Source organism: Tamandua tetradactyla, chromosome 3 (assembly GCF_023851605.1).
Source record: "Tamandua tetradactyla isolate mTamTet1 chromosome 3, mTamTet1.pri, whole genome shotgun sequence".
Classification (NCBI taxonomy): domain Eukaryota; kingdom Metazoa; phylum Chordata; class Mammalia; order Pilosa; family Myrmecophagidae; genus Tamandua; species Tamandua tetradactyla.
In genome coordinates, this window is record NC_135329.1 from 33346530 (window position 1) to 33363259 (window position 16730).

General features: G+C 43.3%; 1 protein-coding gene across 2 annotated transcripts in view; it reads left to right on the forward strand.

Annotated features, from left to right (window-relative positions):
* The window catches only part of GATA4 (GATA binding protein 4), a 52473-nt gene extending 36285 nt beyond the window's left edge, over positions 1 to 16188 (forward strand). Inside the window, exons 2-6 of one of the 2 annotated variants that reach the window (XM_077152973.1) lie at positions 4061 to 4230; positions 5300 to 5425; positions 10360 to 10447; positions 12040 to 12188; positions 13513 to 16188. In XM_077152973.1, coding sequence (XP_077009088.1) covers positions 4061 to 4230; positions 5300 to 5425; positions 10360 to 10447; positions 12040 to 12188; positions 13513 to 13695 — 716 coding nt within the window. In that variant the 3' untranslated portion in view covers positions 13696 to 16188. The remainder of the gene's footprint in view (positions 1 to 4060; positions 4231 to 5299; positions 5426 to 10359; positions 10448 to 12039; positions 12189 to 13512) is intronic. The other variant, XM_077152974.1, reaches the window with a different exon arrangement.
* Positions 16189 to 16730: the final 542 nt, after the last annotated feature.

The window sequence follows — 16730 nt, forward strand, 5'->3', positions numbered from 1 at the left end:
CATGGCCTCAATGGTTTGAGGAAAGGTCAGATTCCCAAGTCTCCTAGTTCTTTTATTTAGCCCCCTCCACCACCACCCCAACTCAGCACAAAGGTTTGTCCCTGGCCTTCCCCACCCCCCAACCCTTCTCACCCCAGCCTGTTAACAATAATCCATCACGGTTATCGCATTTGGTGTTTGCAAAGCACTTTACAGCCATTGTTGTAAGTTTTCCCTCTTATTTGCAAAGTGCTTTACAACTATTATTACAAGTCTTCCCTCTGAATATGGGGTAAGGCTTTAGCCCACTTCCTAGAGTTGGATTCCCACTGCTGCCTAAGTGATGGGGCTGGTTCCCGTGATGCCCAGCCCTGGGTGGTGCTCTCAGAAGTCAGAGGCCACCGTGCACCTGCTGCCCACTGCTGCCCGTTTGCCCTCCGGAAGTCCAGCATGGTGCATTTCTAATGAAAGAATAAGAGGCCCGTGTTATCAGGGTTCACACAGGATGTTATTGCGTTTGGGCTCCCAGCCCTTCACCCCCACTTCCCCCAGAGTAGGTGCTAAGCAGCAGGGTTTGAACTTCGTCCTCTCTATTCTTTAGTCCAAGGGAAGAAAAATACACGTGTCAACTGTAAACGGGTAAAATAATCCCTTCCCCATTATGGATTGGTTGCTGCTCAGGGTGATCAGACTTTGTTTTTGTTTCCATTTTTTATCAGATTTTTTAAAATAGGCAATTATGATGTGAGAAATGGTATGTTTTTAAAGGAAAAGTCCTCACAATTTAAGTACCCTAACAAAAGGTTCTTCCTGGTGGACTTGGGTGCCATCATAGGGCGTATGCCCGGCTGTGGACTGCATTTTTCATTTAAATTAAGGGTAAGCATTTTCCTGTATGAAGACATCGTCTTTGTGATAATCATTTAAAATTTTGTATAGCATTTCACTGAGCAGATGTTGTAGCGGGATTTTGTGGTAGAAAATATGGAAACTTCTGTAGATTTGGAGGTGGTGATGGACTGTGTGTAGATGAGGATATCTGGCTGGATGCCTTCATGAAGTGTGGTCTGATCCGTCCTGCGGCTCTTATTATAGCACCTGATGATTTCATCCAGCCCGTGGCCCGGTCGGACTTCCGCCCTCTGCTATTGGACCCGAGTCATGCCTGCCACCCAAATCCCCAACTCAGTGTGTTCCGAAAAGGAATTGAGTAGTACTATTACTCATTATTGATATTCGGGTCCGATTTCCCCAACGAGATCATTAACTTTGTGAGAGCAGGTTCCCTCTCAGCTCCTGGGGCAACAACCTGATGCTCAGTAAATATTTATTGGTGATAAATGCATATTTGCCAACCTCCAGTGCCTTTACCTGGCCCCAAGTGGTTGCTTGAATACATAATGTATGTGCTAGCAGGAAGGAGTTTCTAAGGCAAACCTGTGTCGCGTTCTCAAGGCTGTGTGAAGTGAGTAATTAGCAGAGAGGAGACCCTGAAGAATTGCTGTAGGTGGCTTCTGTCCCCACATATAAAACCATAAGTATGAAGACAAATGGGGTCTTTCCAAAAAAGAGGACCTGACTATATGAGCCCTTTTGATAAATGTGAACATAGAAAAGAAGACTGCTTATCTTTAAAAGGATGATATTATAAGTCTATTTTTCAGACTGACATATTGAAATATTTATGAATGAAATGATAGAATGTCTGGGATTTTCTTTATACCAGGATGGAGGAAAGTGGGTGCAGGTATAGATGAGGCAAAATTGGCCAGAAGTGGCTGGAAGCTAGATGATGAATAAATATGAATTCATTTTAATGTGCTGTGACATCTGTCCACTTTTGAATATGTTTAACTTTTCCATAATAAAGAAAGAAAAATAGAAAAAGAGGGTTGCATATGTTTGTTCCAGCCCCAATCATGTTTTAGTCCAGAATGCCGTCTTCATTCAGTTTTGAGGCTGTAGTGCCATCTAGTGTTTAATGCAAACGCCTAGAAAATGACAACGCGGCTAGTGCTTTGACTTTGTGTTAGGCCCTTTTTGTGAATACTGGCCTTTCTAGTTCCCTCATGGGAGGTACTGGGGCCCAGGGAGAGGTCCGCCTGGTCACAGGCAAGGGCAGCCCGGGGTCATGAAGGTGGGGAGGTGGTCTTCATTTTGGCGTTACAAGTTGTTGGTCTGTCCGCACCTCCCCCGGCAGGGAGGGAACACTGTGGATGAGCGTCACCGTTTCACGTGCAGCTCTGAAGGCAGCTGACCTTGGTGGAAGGGTTCTCAGGATGGCCCAGGTGCAAAAATAGCCACTCTTGTGATCAGTGTATGCTCAGCTCCCTGGCCTGAGCAAATAGCCCCTCACACCTGCCCACTGTTTACTTGGTGTGGCCACACAGCTACTTGTTTGCAGGTGCAAATGACTGTTTGGTTACCCAGAGTTGGGGGTAGGGCTTGCCACCCCTCATCGTCTCCAGCACACGTTCCCTTAGAACAGGTAGCTGGATCACAGAGCAGGCAAAATGTGCGACCTTAAACCACAGGGCTAGCCTGATGGTGGGAGAGTTTGTCCAGACTCTGCTGACACCCCCGGCCCCAGCCCCCCACCCCATGGAGAGGAAATCACCCTTCCCTCTAGCAGGAGGGAAAGAAAGATCTGGAGACCTGGGTAGCTATGTTTCGTGACAGAATGTTTGCATAGGATATGCAAACAAATTTGCATAGAAATTTGTTAGGATGGAAGCAGGCTGCATGGGGTGTGGTGAGCTAGGGGTCACTGAGACTTCAGGCAAGATTTATAGATCACTGGGAGTAAGAAAACTGGCCCAGCCTATCCCACCTGGGCAACTAAAATGGAGTGAAAGCAAGTTGTCAGTTGTGATATTCTGTAATGGAAGCTGAGGATGACAACAGAGGGAGGGGTGTTTGTGTGCAGAATAGTGGCAAATGATGGCATCTTTCTATGGATGAAAGTAAATTATGATGTATGATCAACTCTAAGATGACTTTGCTAATCAGATTAACCTTTATTTTATGCAAGGTTAATAAAGGAAGCAAGTAAGCAAGAAGAAAGATAGCCAGTTAAAACATGATACCGCATGAGACATATCCCCATTTCAGATATATTAAAATGTGAGAAACGAATTATTGAAATATTTTAGTGCAGTGTTATTACAGGACAACTTGAAAATTTCAAGGGCTTAGAAAAAAATCTAGTGCCTTTGATGTTATCATTACTCTAGGAGAGAATCCTAAGGAGTTATCAGAAATGCAAAGATTTGTGTACAAAATAAACAGTATTTTAGAAACAAGAATTGGAAACCAGGTGATGATTAACTAATAGTTAAATAATGCCACATTTATATGATGGAATATTATATTGCCCTAATATGAGTTGGTGAAGAATTAATAATGTGGGAAAATACTTTGATATATAATATTAAGGGAAACAAAATTTCATAAAACTTGAATTCAACTAGAAAAAAATATGTCAATATGTAAAGTATCGAAAAGGATATACTAGCACAAAATTCTAAGACTAGTGATCTTTGGTTATAAGAGTACATATGATTATATAAACATATATACATATATTACCTATACATTTTGTTTTCTTTATACATTTTGGTATTTTCTAAAGTAAATATTTATTATATTTTTATTCAGTGGGAAAAATAATCTCATTTTGGAAAGGGACAAAAAGAAAGGAAAAAGTTCTGTGAGGACCTCAGTGTCAGGTATGAGCTGGATGACTTTAGGCTCTAAATGAGAGATCTGGAACTAAAATCCAGATATTTTACCTCATTTCCTTCTGTCATGATCAGGGAGAGCCCTGCTGTGGGCGGGGAGGCCTGAGGGTGAAAATGTCCATGTCCCAGCCCGGTCCACCAATCTGCTCCTCCGGGAGCCACGGTCGGATCGAGGAAGGACCAAGCCAGGCCAAGGTCATGTTCCATTTCTGGAAGGAAACATCTCTTCTGAGGAAAAGATGTTATTCTTCGATCTCTAGATTCTCAGGCATGAGATTTCTCCATATGAACCAAAAAGTGAATCCTCCCGGTGTTTTTTCTCTTCTGTTTTCCTCACCCAGTAGATATGTTTGACGACTTCTCGGAAGGCAGAGAGTGTGTCAACTGCGGGGCCATGTCCACCCCGCTGTGGAGGCGCGATGGGACGGGCCACTACCTCTGCAACGCCTGTGGTCTCTATCACAAGATGAACGGTATCAACCGGCCCCTCATCAAGCCCCAGCGCCGGCTGGTAAGTGGGTCCCGGGTCGCCCCAGCGGACTGGGGGACAGACGCGCACCGCGGCCCCTTCTCGGGAGCTGGCGTCGGGGCTCTCACCTTGGTGGGCTGTCTGGAATCAAAAGCCACCTGCACTTAGAAAGAAGGTGCTGGTTGAGGCGTTAGGTGGGTGGGTGAGAGCCCTAGTAATTTCTCCCACCTTTAGTTTGAACTACGATGTCCCAGACCATCTAGCTCAACCCCTTGGTTACACAGAAGTGAGAACTGAGACGAACTAAAGGATTCACAGTCTCTAACCTGGAACAGAAGCCACGCCTCCTGGCTCTCAGTCCAGTGGAGGCTTTTATGTCTCGTTATCACATCAACCCTGTAATGAAGACTGACCCAGAGGCTGCCATGTACCATGAACTCGCTTGAGAAAATTGAAAGCACAGGGAGGTTAAGCATGAATCAGCTTGTGTTAGGGCCTCATAGCTGGTGAAGAGTTTGGAGTTGGAACTAGGACCCAGATTTTTGACTCCTGTTTCAGTACTCTTTTTGTGTAATTTGATTTTGATCTATACCGGCTAGCTTTTGTGTATAACAGGGAGGGAGGAACTGAGGGGATAAACCCTGATGCATCCCTTTCTTGTGGTCCCAAGGCCGATCCGGACCCTGATGGCTCTTGGATAGTATAATTCCCCACCTACCACCCTTAGCTGGGAACCTTGCGGCATCTCCTCAGAAGTTACTGTTCAATTCTATTTAGGAGAAGATTTTTTTTGCCAATGGCAGCCAGTGTTTGCTGGGTTATTCCTCTGTAGCCAAATAACAAAGCAGTGCCACAGACAGGTCTAGAAGCCAGAACTTCTGTCCCAGAATCTGCTCCTTTTCCCACGCAGTACTGTTCCCACTGACGTCTGGGAGAGGCTTAGGTGACTGGGCAGTCTGCCTCTGTAACTGGCACAAGGGTCCCACCCAGGCTGTTATGACCTGGCCCTGCTGCCCGTGTAGGGGGCCTCCCTCCTTGGTGCTCCCCGTGAAGGACAAGTGGGGACGCCTGCTTCTATGTGGCTGTGAGGGATTTGTGTCCTCTGTTGCAGTCGGCCTCCCGCAGAGTGGGTCTCTCCTGCGCCAACTGCCAAACCACCACCACCACGCTGTGGCGCCGCAACGCCGAGGGCGAGCCCGTGTGCAACGCCTGCGGCCTCTACATGAAGCTCCACGGGGTGAGCACGCCGGCCTTGCCCCAGGCCCACCGCCTGTCCTTCTCCTCGCTCCGTTCCCCCTTCTGTCTTCTTCCCTTCCCACTGTGATTCATTTTCCCTCCTTGACAAAGATACTTAAAGTTGTAAAGGACCTTAGAGGCTCTGCTTTGTCCTTTCTGTCTCCAGCATTGCACAAGCCTAATTCCCATTTTAGAGATGAGGACACTCAGAAATAGTGTGCATTTGCACACACATGCATATGCATACACACACATTATATATATAAAACAGGCGATATTTTATATTGAATGGATAAATAGCTTCTTTAAGAATAATAGCATTGACATAATTAGCTATTTATCTGGGAAACAAAAACAAAATTTGAACTCTACCTTGCACCACAGACGCATATAAATTTAGATCAATCAAAGATGTAAATATCTTTAAATAGAGACAATAAAAACACTAGAAAAAAATGTAGGGAGTAATATACATATAATCCTGGGGATGGGAGGAGAACTTCTTAAGCAAATTTTAATAACCCTTAAGCCATAACAGAAAAGTTAGATATGCTTGATTGCATACATATTTAATGTTATTCTAGGAAGAAAGACACCTAAGGAAAGTAAAACCCACCACACCTATCAGGAAAAGGGTTAATATTTCCAAAATACAAAGAACTACTACAGAGCTCTTTATATTCTGATTTGGAACAATCTCCATTATATAGTTTAAAAGAAAAAGGCCGAGTGTGAAGTACTGTACATAGCTTGGTGCTATTTGCATAAAGAAAGTGGAAAAAATATGTAGTTATATGTAAACAGACCATCTCTGGAGCATACACAAAAAATTAGTAGCATGGGTTACCATCTAGGAAAAGGAACAGGTGATTGGGGAATAAGGATTGAAGGTAAATTTTTTATACTTTGTACCTTTCTTTTTACATCTTTTAGATATACCTTTTTTTATACCTTTATTGTGGGGGTGCACAGGGCAGGAATCCAACCCAGGTCTCCCACATAGCAGGGGAGCATCTAAGCACTGAACCGTGCGCAAGTTTTCCTTGTCCAGATAAGTATAAAACAAACAAACCCAAACCAAAAACAGAGATCTTACAGACTAATTAGAAAATGAAAATCTTATCCAAATTCCCAAAATGGGCAAAAGATATGTACAGAAAACTTTTTTCACTAGTTAAGGAATTTTTATTAAAGCAAGAATATTATAATCCACATTACATCTCCTTGCTCAGTTATCTAAAACAGAAGTGATAATGCTGAGCTATTCTACATAAAGAACTACTATTAAAGGGATGCTTTAAATTTTTGTACATTGCTAAAAATTCTTTTTTCCCAGGGTCTATAAAACTTTATTTTGTTTTCATACTTTACTACTTTTTTGTGTATTTTTAAAAAATCAATAAGCAATGTAGGACTAACATTATGTTTGTTGAACCTGGCATTTTCTTGGTACATAAGGTTAAAAGTTTCTTTGAAAATTTATCTTATATTTTGCATTTTTATCCTATAATACTTATGTTTCTCAGTGTTTAGGTAGTTTTCTTTGGTGAAGCACTAGTTTCAGTTTTTAGCAGTTGCACAGCACTAGTGGCACTTGTACCTGTTCTCTGCGTAGCCTCTTTAGCTTGGTGGGCTTGTAGCTCCCCACCAGATAGCCATTTAAAATGTGCAGAAATGTTAGACTTCCCTGAAAATCAGGGAAGTATAAATTGAAACAACCTTGAGAGTCCCTATTTCATCCATATATTTGGCAAAAACTAAAATGTGTAATAATATCTATATTGGTATAGATATTATATATTTCTATGTGAATTACTTCATGTATCTTTTTTCAGAAAGTAACTTTGTAGTACACATTAAGTTAAAAGCACACATAACCTTTTGATTTAGTAGGTTCTGCTTTCCGGAAATTGGCCTTAAAAAAACCAAAAAGAACCAGTGCGAAACAATATATTTCAGCCACTTATGTGTGCAGTGTTTGTAATGGCAAAAACTAGAAACAAACTTAAAGTCCAACAAGGAAATGGTTGAATAAATTGTGGTACATCCCATAGTGTGCAATATTATGCTGAAATTAAAATATAATAAATTAGGGCTCTATGTCTTGACTCAGAGTAATGAAAAAGCACATCACAAAGTAATAAGTATAGTATAATCCCATTTGGGGGTGGATGGTACAGCAGACACACACACAGAAGGATGGATGAATGAACATACGTGTATAGGTATGTACCTATGCACACATGATTGAGAATAAAGAAAAATGTAAAGATATGCACCAGACTGTTAACTCCAGTGGTCTTTTAGGTATAGAATTGGTGGAATTAGGGTGAGAGGGTTGTTGTTAACTTAAACTTCATGTATCATTTCATTTTTTTCTTGTTTTAATGAACATATTAAGACTAAAAAATATAGAGAGGAACATTCCTAAAAATATATACTTATATCTTCAAAGAAGTGTATATAAGGATATTTGTTGAATCAGTATACTAGTGAAAAAAGGAGAAAAACTTTTGGGAGGGAAATGGTTAAAGAATGGTAAGAGAAGTTAATAGGAGAATATTATGCATTCTTTTTAATAGCTGGGGACCTACCACCTATTGGGAGACATTTTTAAATGAAGGGCAGAAGACAGTATGACATGGGTAAGAAATTGCAGTGTCAGGAATATTTCTTCTAAGGCAGGTGTGACCTTTGCAAGTGTGAAGTTCCAGTAGTAGAGCTAGGAGAGGAGTCTAAAAGCTTAGTGAGGTAGATGGGGATAGATCTGAGGGCAAGATTCCTCTTGAGTCGGGATAGTCTTCTAGAGGGAGCCTCATGGTGCGTGGGTGGCTCAGTGGTAGGATGCTCACCTTCCATGTGGGAGACCCGGGTTCGACTCCAGAACATGCACCGCCCCCCCCCCCCAAAAGAGGACACCCTCAGACCTGCAAGGGTGGGAAAAATTGGTGGATGGCTAATGGGGCCAGTGAGGCGATTAGGTGGGAGGTGGGAATGCTGCCTCATCCAACTGCTCAGATGAGTTGGAGGAGGAGGCAAGCTCACTCACATGAGTACATTTTTCTCTTTCTTGTTTTAAAGATTTGTATTCATCCTTACTTGGGGGGGGTGGAGAAAAAGGAAAATATATACACTCTCTTATTCTAGTCTGCTTTTCCAATCCAACCTTAGAAGAACTTCTGTTTCTTCACCATTTAACCGTAACCGTAAAAGCTAGGAGCTTTTAGACTCCTCTCCTAGCTCTACTACTGGAACTTCACACTTGCAAAGGTCACACCTGCCTTAGAAGAAATATTCCTGACACTGCAATTTCTTACCCATGTCATACTGTCTTCTGCCCTTCATTTAAAAATGTCTCCCAATAGGTGGTAGGTCCCCAGCTATTAAAAAGAATGCATAATATTCTCCTATTAACTTCTCTTACCATTCTTTAACCATTTCCCTCCCAAAAGTTTTTCTCCTTTTTTCACTAGTATACTGATTCAACAAATATCCTTATATACACTTCTTTGAAGATATAAGTATGTATTTTTAGGAATGTTCCTCTCTATATTTTTTAGTCTTAATATGTTCATTAAAACAAGAAAAAAATGAAATGATACATGAAGTTTAAGTTAACAACAACCCTCTCACCCTAATTCCACCAATTCTATACCTAAAAGACCACTGGAGTTAACAGTCTGGTGCATATTACAAATTACAATGCTGTTCCTACTTCTTCATTTTCAAGAATCCCATGAAGGTCTACTGCTGACTTTTTCTAAGCTCTCATTTGCTGTGATTTTAGTAGTCTTTTTCATGATTGGCCACCCCCGTCTTGAAACTTATTCTCTTAGTTCCTGTGCCGTTATGCATGTCTCTCTTGAATGTTTCCATTTTCGTGTCTCTGCGGTGGCAATGCTTTTCTTTAGTATTGGCAGGCCTTTGTTAGTCCCACACAGAAAACAGTGTAGACCAGGGTTGAAAAGATTTGGCCTGATTTTAAAAGTAACCAGATGTGGGTAAGGCACAATATTTAAAAATATTAGAGAGATGATCTGCAGTCCTGCTCCCTGAACACGTGCTTAGGCGTCGGAATGGATCTAGAGCGTGACCTCTGAGAATCACTGCTAGTTAATGAGAAGGGGATAGTGAATCGGATGTGATGTTAGTATTGTCCACAGACAGTTATCTCAGGACCCGAGGGCAGTATCTCCAGCATAATCTCTTGTTGCTCCTGACCACCCGTGGAAACACCACTGTCTGCTCCAGCCAGCCTCGAAACAGTGCAGATCTCCTATAACTAGGGTGACTTGATATCCTGCCTCACCTGGACTGTCCCAGTCTGTGCCTATTTTACTGGTATAATTCACCCCCTTTTCACTTTCACAGTGTCCTTATTTGGGCGATAAACTAAAGGCTATTGCACAGTCATAGCCTGCTGCCTGGCAGGCCTGCTCCTTGTCTGCTTGACAACCTCCCACCGCTCAGGCGTCACCTCCCTGGCGAGGTCTTTCTTCATAGCCTCACGTGCTGCTTCCCCTCCTCCCCAGCCCCGGCCTGAGCTGAGTGTTTCTTCTCTGTTCTCCCAAATCACACACTGAAGTCTGGATACTTTCTATTTCTTTCTGCTTCCTGCTAAACTCTGAACCTTTTGAAGGAAGGAACTCTGTTTAATCCTCTACTTCTCCAGGGTGTGGTATAATGCCCAGTACATATTATAGATGATGAATACAATTTTTAAATAGAATTGGCTTTTTTCTCAGCAGGAGTTTCAAGGCTCTAACCACCTTCTCTCAGCCCTGAGGTTTGTAGAGTGATAGTGCCTTCTCATAGTGTGCCCTTTGTGTGTGTGTGTGTGTGTGTGTGTGTGCGCGCACGTGCGCATGTGTGCTTAAATACTGCAGCAGATTAGGTACAGTGGAAACTCATATATAGTAACTTGTGACCCCCTAGGTCCCCAGGCCTCTTGCAATGCGGAAAGAGGGGATTCAAACCAGAAAACGGAAGCCCAAGAACCTGAATAAATCTAAGACACCAGCAGGTGAGGAAAAGACTTATGTGTAATTATATAAATAATTCAGTAGCCCTTGATGTGCATGAGAATCACGTATTCTTGGTTAAGGGGCCCAGCCCAGGCTGCTGCTAGAAGCTTGAGGTATAATGATAACATCCACCCCATGATATTTCAGGACTGGATAAATTATTGATAAAAAAGTTACATCGCCATGTGACATATTGGAAACTTTTGAAGTAGTCTCAACTCAAGTCATGACCTGATTGTTGTCAGTTTTAAAGGCTGCAATGGGCCAGCCAGGGGCCTTAAGAAAAGAGGAACATTACTCACTCTCTCCACCTTTGGGGCTTGGGTCATCCCAAGAACTTAATCACTTTCAATTCTCTTTGGGTTAATGGGGATCTAGGAAGACAAGATCCCATAAATCAAGCTCACAATAGATTGATTTGGAAGCGAAAGATAGTTAACATTATATAGTACTTTATACTTTAGAAAGCCCCTTTGTAAATAATACCTCGGGGTCCTCATGAGACCACCATGAGGCCCAGTTTAGTATCTCCATTTTACTAATGAGCAAACTGAGGTTCAGAGAGGGCAAATTACTACATCAGAGTCACACAGCTGTTATTGGGTAGATCTGGTATTAAAAGCCAAGCTTAAAACTTCAGGGCCAATATTATGTTCAAAAACACCACTCTGCCTTCTTAATTTCTAGATTGAGTGTGAGGACTATTTATGTCCTCTTCAAGAGCAGTCCCTCCTCAGTACTGATACCAGATTAAAGATTTGACTAGTAAATGCTACAGTTACAGAGAAAGTAAATTGGCTGCCTGATGGAGTTTATCTCCAAATTCAAAGCATGACAAAGATAAATTACCCCTTTCCACCACTGAGAACATGACCAAAGTTTAACTTTTCTAGATTCCACAGTGGCTTGCATTTTCTGCCAGTCATATTTCACACTAGAATCATATTTCAAACTAGAACTTGCAGTGTCTTACTCCAGTGGTCCTCAACCTTTCTTCCTGCTTCCACACTGCATATAAGTACTATGCATTCCCTTGGGTAATCTCAGTTCTTTTCTGTAATAATCACAGATAAGTGGTAGAGAAAGAAGGTACATTGTGCAGGTCCACAATCTCTTATCCAAAGTTCCAAATCCAGAAAGCTAGATTTGACAGCACACCTAACCTGAACAGACATGAGGCTATTTATAGTCTTTATTGATCCCACTTAGTGTGAATGTTCACATGTTTGCTTTAGAAATATTAATCTATTTAACTACAGGTGTCCCAGACCCCACTGGATATGATATTCTATATCATATCTTCACTTTTTAAGATCCAAGGTTTTGAATCCTGAAATACATGTGACCTCAAGGGTTTGGGATAAGGAATGGTGAACCTTATTTGAAAAAGTCATTTGAAAAGTACCCTTGAAATTCTAATACTGCTGTCCCATTTTGAGAACTGCTGCCCCACACTGATGAAGGACCCTTGCTTCTCTCCCCAGCAAATGTAAATAAAGCCATTAGCTGGATCTATCCAGGCTGTCTCAAAGAACCACCATCCATTTGTCCTTGCCCCTGGTCTGGGTGTCCTAACTCTGCCTTGTTCCAGGTCCTTCAGGCAGCGACAGCCTTCCTCCCTCCAGCAGCGCTTCCAGCAGCTCCAACAATGCCACCAGCAGCAGCAGTGAAGAGATGCGCCCCATCAAGACAGAGCCTGGGCTATCATCTCACTATGGGCACACCAGCCCCATGTCCCAGGTACACCCATTGGGTGGAGGTGAGAGGACTGTGAGCGGACTCTCACAGTAGACACAGGAGTGCTAAGTGGCTTTGAACCATGTAGCTCTGTCAGGCCAGCATTGGAGCGTAAGCTTCTTCCAGGCCTCAGGCAGATGGCAGGTGGTGAGCTGCACCAGCTGGGCTGAAAATCCCCAGCATCTGAGCTGCTCATTGCTCCTTGGAGCCTTGCCCGAGGCTGTGGGCTTGTCTGCACAAGGATATTTTTCATCCAATCTTCTCGAAATACAATTATCTTGGGCATACAACTGCAACACACAATTTTTTAGCATCTACTCAAATGCCAGGACCTTTGGAGACACAGGAGAGGGAAGTCCAGCAGGTGACACACAGTATGGAGGGAGAGAAAGGCTTATAGATTAAGCACCTACAAGCTTAATCCAAATGTGTATGTGCTGAGGTGAAGAGAACTGTGGTAGAACTGTAGGAGACAGAGGAGGGAGATCTTTAGGCAAGTTTATCTCCTAGAGGAAGAATGGTTTGATCCTGGCCTTGAAGGATGGGTGGGATTTTAACAGGAGGAAGTAGGAAAGGAGGACCCTCCTGGCATGAGCAAAGACTTGGAAACTACAGAGGTTTGGGTGGGTGAGTTGGGGGATTGTTGCAGAGGTTACAGGGAAATGTGAGGATGCCTGCAGGTCCAGTTTCTGATGTATGTCCATAGGATGGATCACAGCATCCTCATTTCCCTCTTAAGATGAGATCAGGGTGTGCCTACACTCTTCCTTCTGTGGTTTCCCCAATTTGGGGTCAGGATGTGCCCAAGCTTTGTCATGGTTTTCCACAATCAGCCCACTCTCTGATCTCTTCTTTGCACTTATTTGAGGAAGGCCCAGTGCCCTAATGAACTTTTTGCCATCAGAGTGAGTAGGAAACTGGTCCCATTGAATCAGAGGAGCCACAGGCCCCTTCTGGGCAAGGAGGAAGGGCTCTCTGTTAAGTGGAGATATATAATGTCTCTTGTACTTATCAGACTCTTCTGAGAAGCCAGAATATTCACCTGTTGACTCAAACTTACTGGATGATAGCCCTTTTTTATAAATTGTGCACCAGAAGCAGACCCTTTGCAGCCCAGACCACAAGAAATTTTAAAAAGGAAACAGAGAGACATGCTCCTTGGTCCTCTGTCCAGCCTTTATCCTTTGAGCCACTCCTCTCATCCCTTTCCTAGGGGTTGGGGCCATCTTGGGGGCCATCTGTGTAATGGGAGTTCCCTCTTCGCCCCAGGCATCCTGAGCCCTTAGGATTGATTCCATTGACTTTCTCTTTCACCTTTTGCTTTCAGACATTCTCGGTCAGTGCGATGTCTGGCCATGGACCCTCCATCCACCCGGTCCTCTCAGCCCTGAAGCTCTCCCCACAAGGCTATGCATCTTCTGTTAGCCAGTCGCCACAGGCCAGCTCCAAGCAGGACTCTTGGAACAGCCTGGTCTTGGCTGAAAGTCATGGGGACATAATCACTGCATAATCTCACCTCCTTCCCTCCTCAAATTCCTGCACAGACTTGGGACTTGGAGGACAGCAGATACTGAGGTTCTGGCTCTCAGTGGCCAGCCTCCTCTGTCTGAGAATGACTCCAGAAGAACAATTGGGAAGAAACTTGAAGTCCTTGATTTGGTTAGGGGAAATGGATGTTGAATTTTATCTGATGCCTTTTCAAGGTAGGGGAACTGGAAAGAGCCTGGACTCATACAGAAGAGCCACACACCCTTTACCAAGAGCACACTAAGTCTCTGCCATGAAGTTAGAGACTCTTCTTTCTCATTCTTCTCCTTGCCCAGCCCCCTACAAAAAAAAAAAAGACATCCTTTCCCCCTACCTTTTCACCACTGTGGCCCAAGATAGTGGTTTTAAAATTGCATTCCCCAACACCAGGGATCTGAGGCAGGGTGGAGGGACAGGGCTTGGGAAACCCTGCTCCCACCTGAACAGAGCATCTGTTTTACGTATTATTTGGATGCAACAGACCCTTTGGGCAGCCTCTGCCCTTGCCCAACACTCCCCTTGAGGCTTGGCCCATCCTTGCATCCTCCAATACCAAATCCAACTCCAAAGAATATTGGGAGTAACACAGATGTTACTGAATGTTTCCTGGGAAGATGGAGGAGCGGGTTACTTCACGCACTACACACTATAGCATCCTCAAAATCGCAACTTTAGCAACCCCTCCTCTTCCAGATTCCTTTTCCCTGTTAACAGCCTCATTCCTTTTCTCCTTCACTTCACTCCCAAGGCCTCTTAAGATAAAAATCACTTCTATTCTCAGTGATTCAGCTCTGCCTTCAGCTTGTACAGGTACCTCCCAGCAGAACACGAGCTTGGCAAGTCAGCCAAAGAGAAACCCCCTTAGGCACACACCCCACCTCCCCGCCAAAAAAAAAAAAAAAAAAAAAAATCCTGCATCCACCCCATCACACAGAAGGGATTCTGAGTAAGGACAAAATGTTCTGCTGCTAAAGCAAGTTTGACAAACACTCATCTAAGACTCGAGATCCTTTTTGGAGAGAACATCTGGTGGGCACTGTACCCTGGCTGGGGCTAGTACTGTTGTTGGCAGTAGGGAATTTTCAGCGGACTCTGGCCCACTTGCTCTCTGAGCTTGCTGGTGCCACTCTTTTCCCTGGAGACGCTTCCCTTGACCAGAAAGTGAGCCCGGCTCTGTCCAAGGGGATGCCTAGACTGCATCTTTCCCCAGTGGAAATCTTTTGTCCAAGTGGTAAAAAGCCAAAGATTTTACAACACAGATGAAAACAAAATAAAACAAAACTTACGGAAAGTAAGAAGACAACCAACGAGAGAAGACGGTAAGAGTGGGCCATGAGGGAACCTCCAGCCCCGAGTTCTTCTGGAACTGACCTTCTCGTCTCCAATTCGCTCAGTCTCTGCTGGTGACTCTGAGGCTCACGAAGACTCCTTCTTCCTTGTCCTTGTTATCAACAGAGCTGTAGCTGACTGTGGCATTTCTGCTTCCTACCCCCAGATACCCAGTCCCCCACCTAAAAATCCTACTGGCTGAAGCAGAGATTCTGTTTTAATCATCATTTACATTGTTTCCTCCATGAAGGCCACCCTCATATACCTTCCCTAACCCACGAACCTGTTAACATTGTCTTAAGGTGAAATGACTATAAAATCAGTATTTAACTAATAAATTTATCTGTACTCCTCTTCCTGTTCTCCTATTTTAGAGGTCTTTATTGGGAGGTTTGCTGCTGCCCTTTTGCAAGGAAATCTTGAGCCACAGAGTTTTGCTGATCCCCTGACAGGCTACTTTTAAATTGTTTTCTCCATTCATTTTTGGCAGTTGGCCACGGCATCCCTCTGGATATGATGTGACTGGAGAAAAGAACTCTCATCCCAGCCCTGCTACTGACTAATAATGTGTGGCCATGGCAGGTCACTTCCAGGCTTTAGTTTCCTAGGATAGGGTTGGGCCACCCATTAACTAAAGCACCTTGTGACCTAATACATGTTGCTCAATGAAGGAGAAGAGCATTTTTAGAGGTACCTCTGGAGTGCCTGACGTGGGAACGCCATTCAGACAGTTGAGTAAATGGTCTCTCCACCCCCATCTAATTTAAGATGGATGTTGGAGGAACACCCTGGGTGCTCTGTCTTCTACTGTTCCTTTATGGTTTGATCCAAACAAACCCCTAAATGTTTCACATCCAAGGAGAGGGGACTAAAAAGTTTTCTCCTTTATCCACTTTGTCTTTAATCTTAGGCTACAGAACTGTTCAGTCGTTTCATCTTAAAAAGGGGTGCTGTGTATTAGGCAAATTCCTAAAGCCGCCTTCTGATTCCTTATCTTTGGGGTGAGATCCTGATGGTGCAAATCTGCCCCATTCAAAACTTCCTGGTGGTTTCCTGCCCTTCTCATCTGGTATATGCTACACCCATTTTGCCACTGGGATTATTTAACTTTTCACATGAACACACCTATTAATATTGAGCAGGTAAGAAAAAAGCTGTAGCAACCATTTTTGAGGTAAAATCAGAAAATCTTTTAAATATACTAAAGAATAGCCAAACCTAATAAACTTAGCTAACACTGAGAAGTGTAACTGAGAACTCTAGTAAATAAAAATTATAGAATAGATTTTTAAAAAAACAATAAGGGCAGTGCAAGGGTAGCTCAGTGGTAGAATTCTCGCCTGTAATGCTGGAGACCCAGGTTCAATTCCCAGAGACTGCACATGCAAAAAAAAAGCCTTCCTTTAAAAAAGTCAAAAAAAGAACCCCCCCCCCCCCCACACACACACATAACAACAATAAAACAAAAACCTACTAGGACCTACAGTTCCCTCAGAAAGTACTTACTTTCTGATGATGAAGTCCTTGCTTTAAATATTTTTACCACATGTATAGAGTAATGGCTTTCAGAACAAAATTATATATACTACCAGCAGTAGTGTGTATTTCTTATATAGTAAGGGATATAACAGATATAGCCTCACTTCTTATGCAGGAGTAACTCGTATTTTAATCCAAATGGTGTAATCC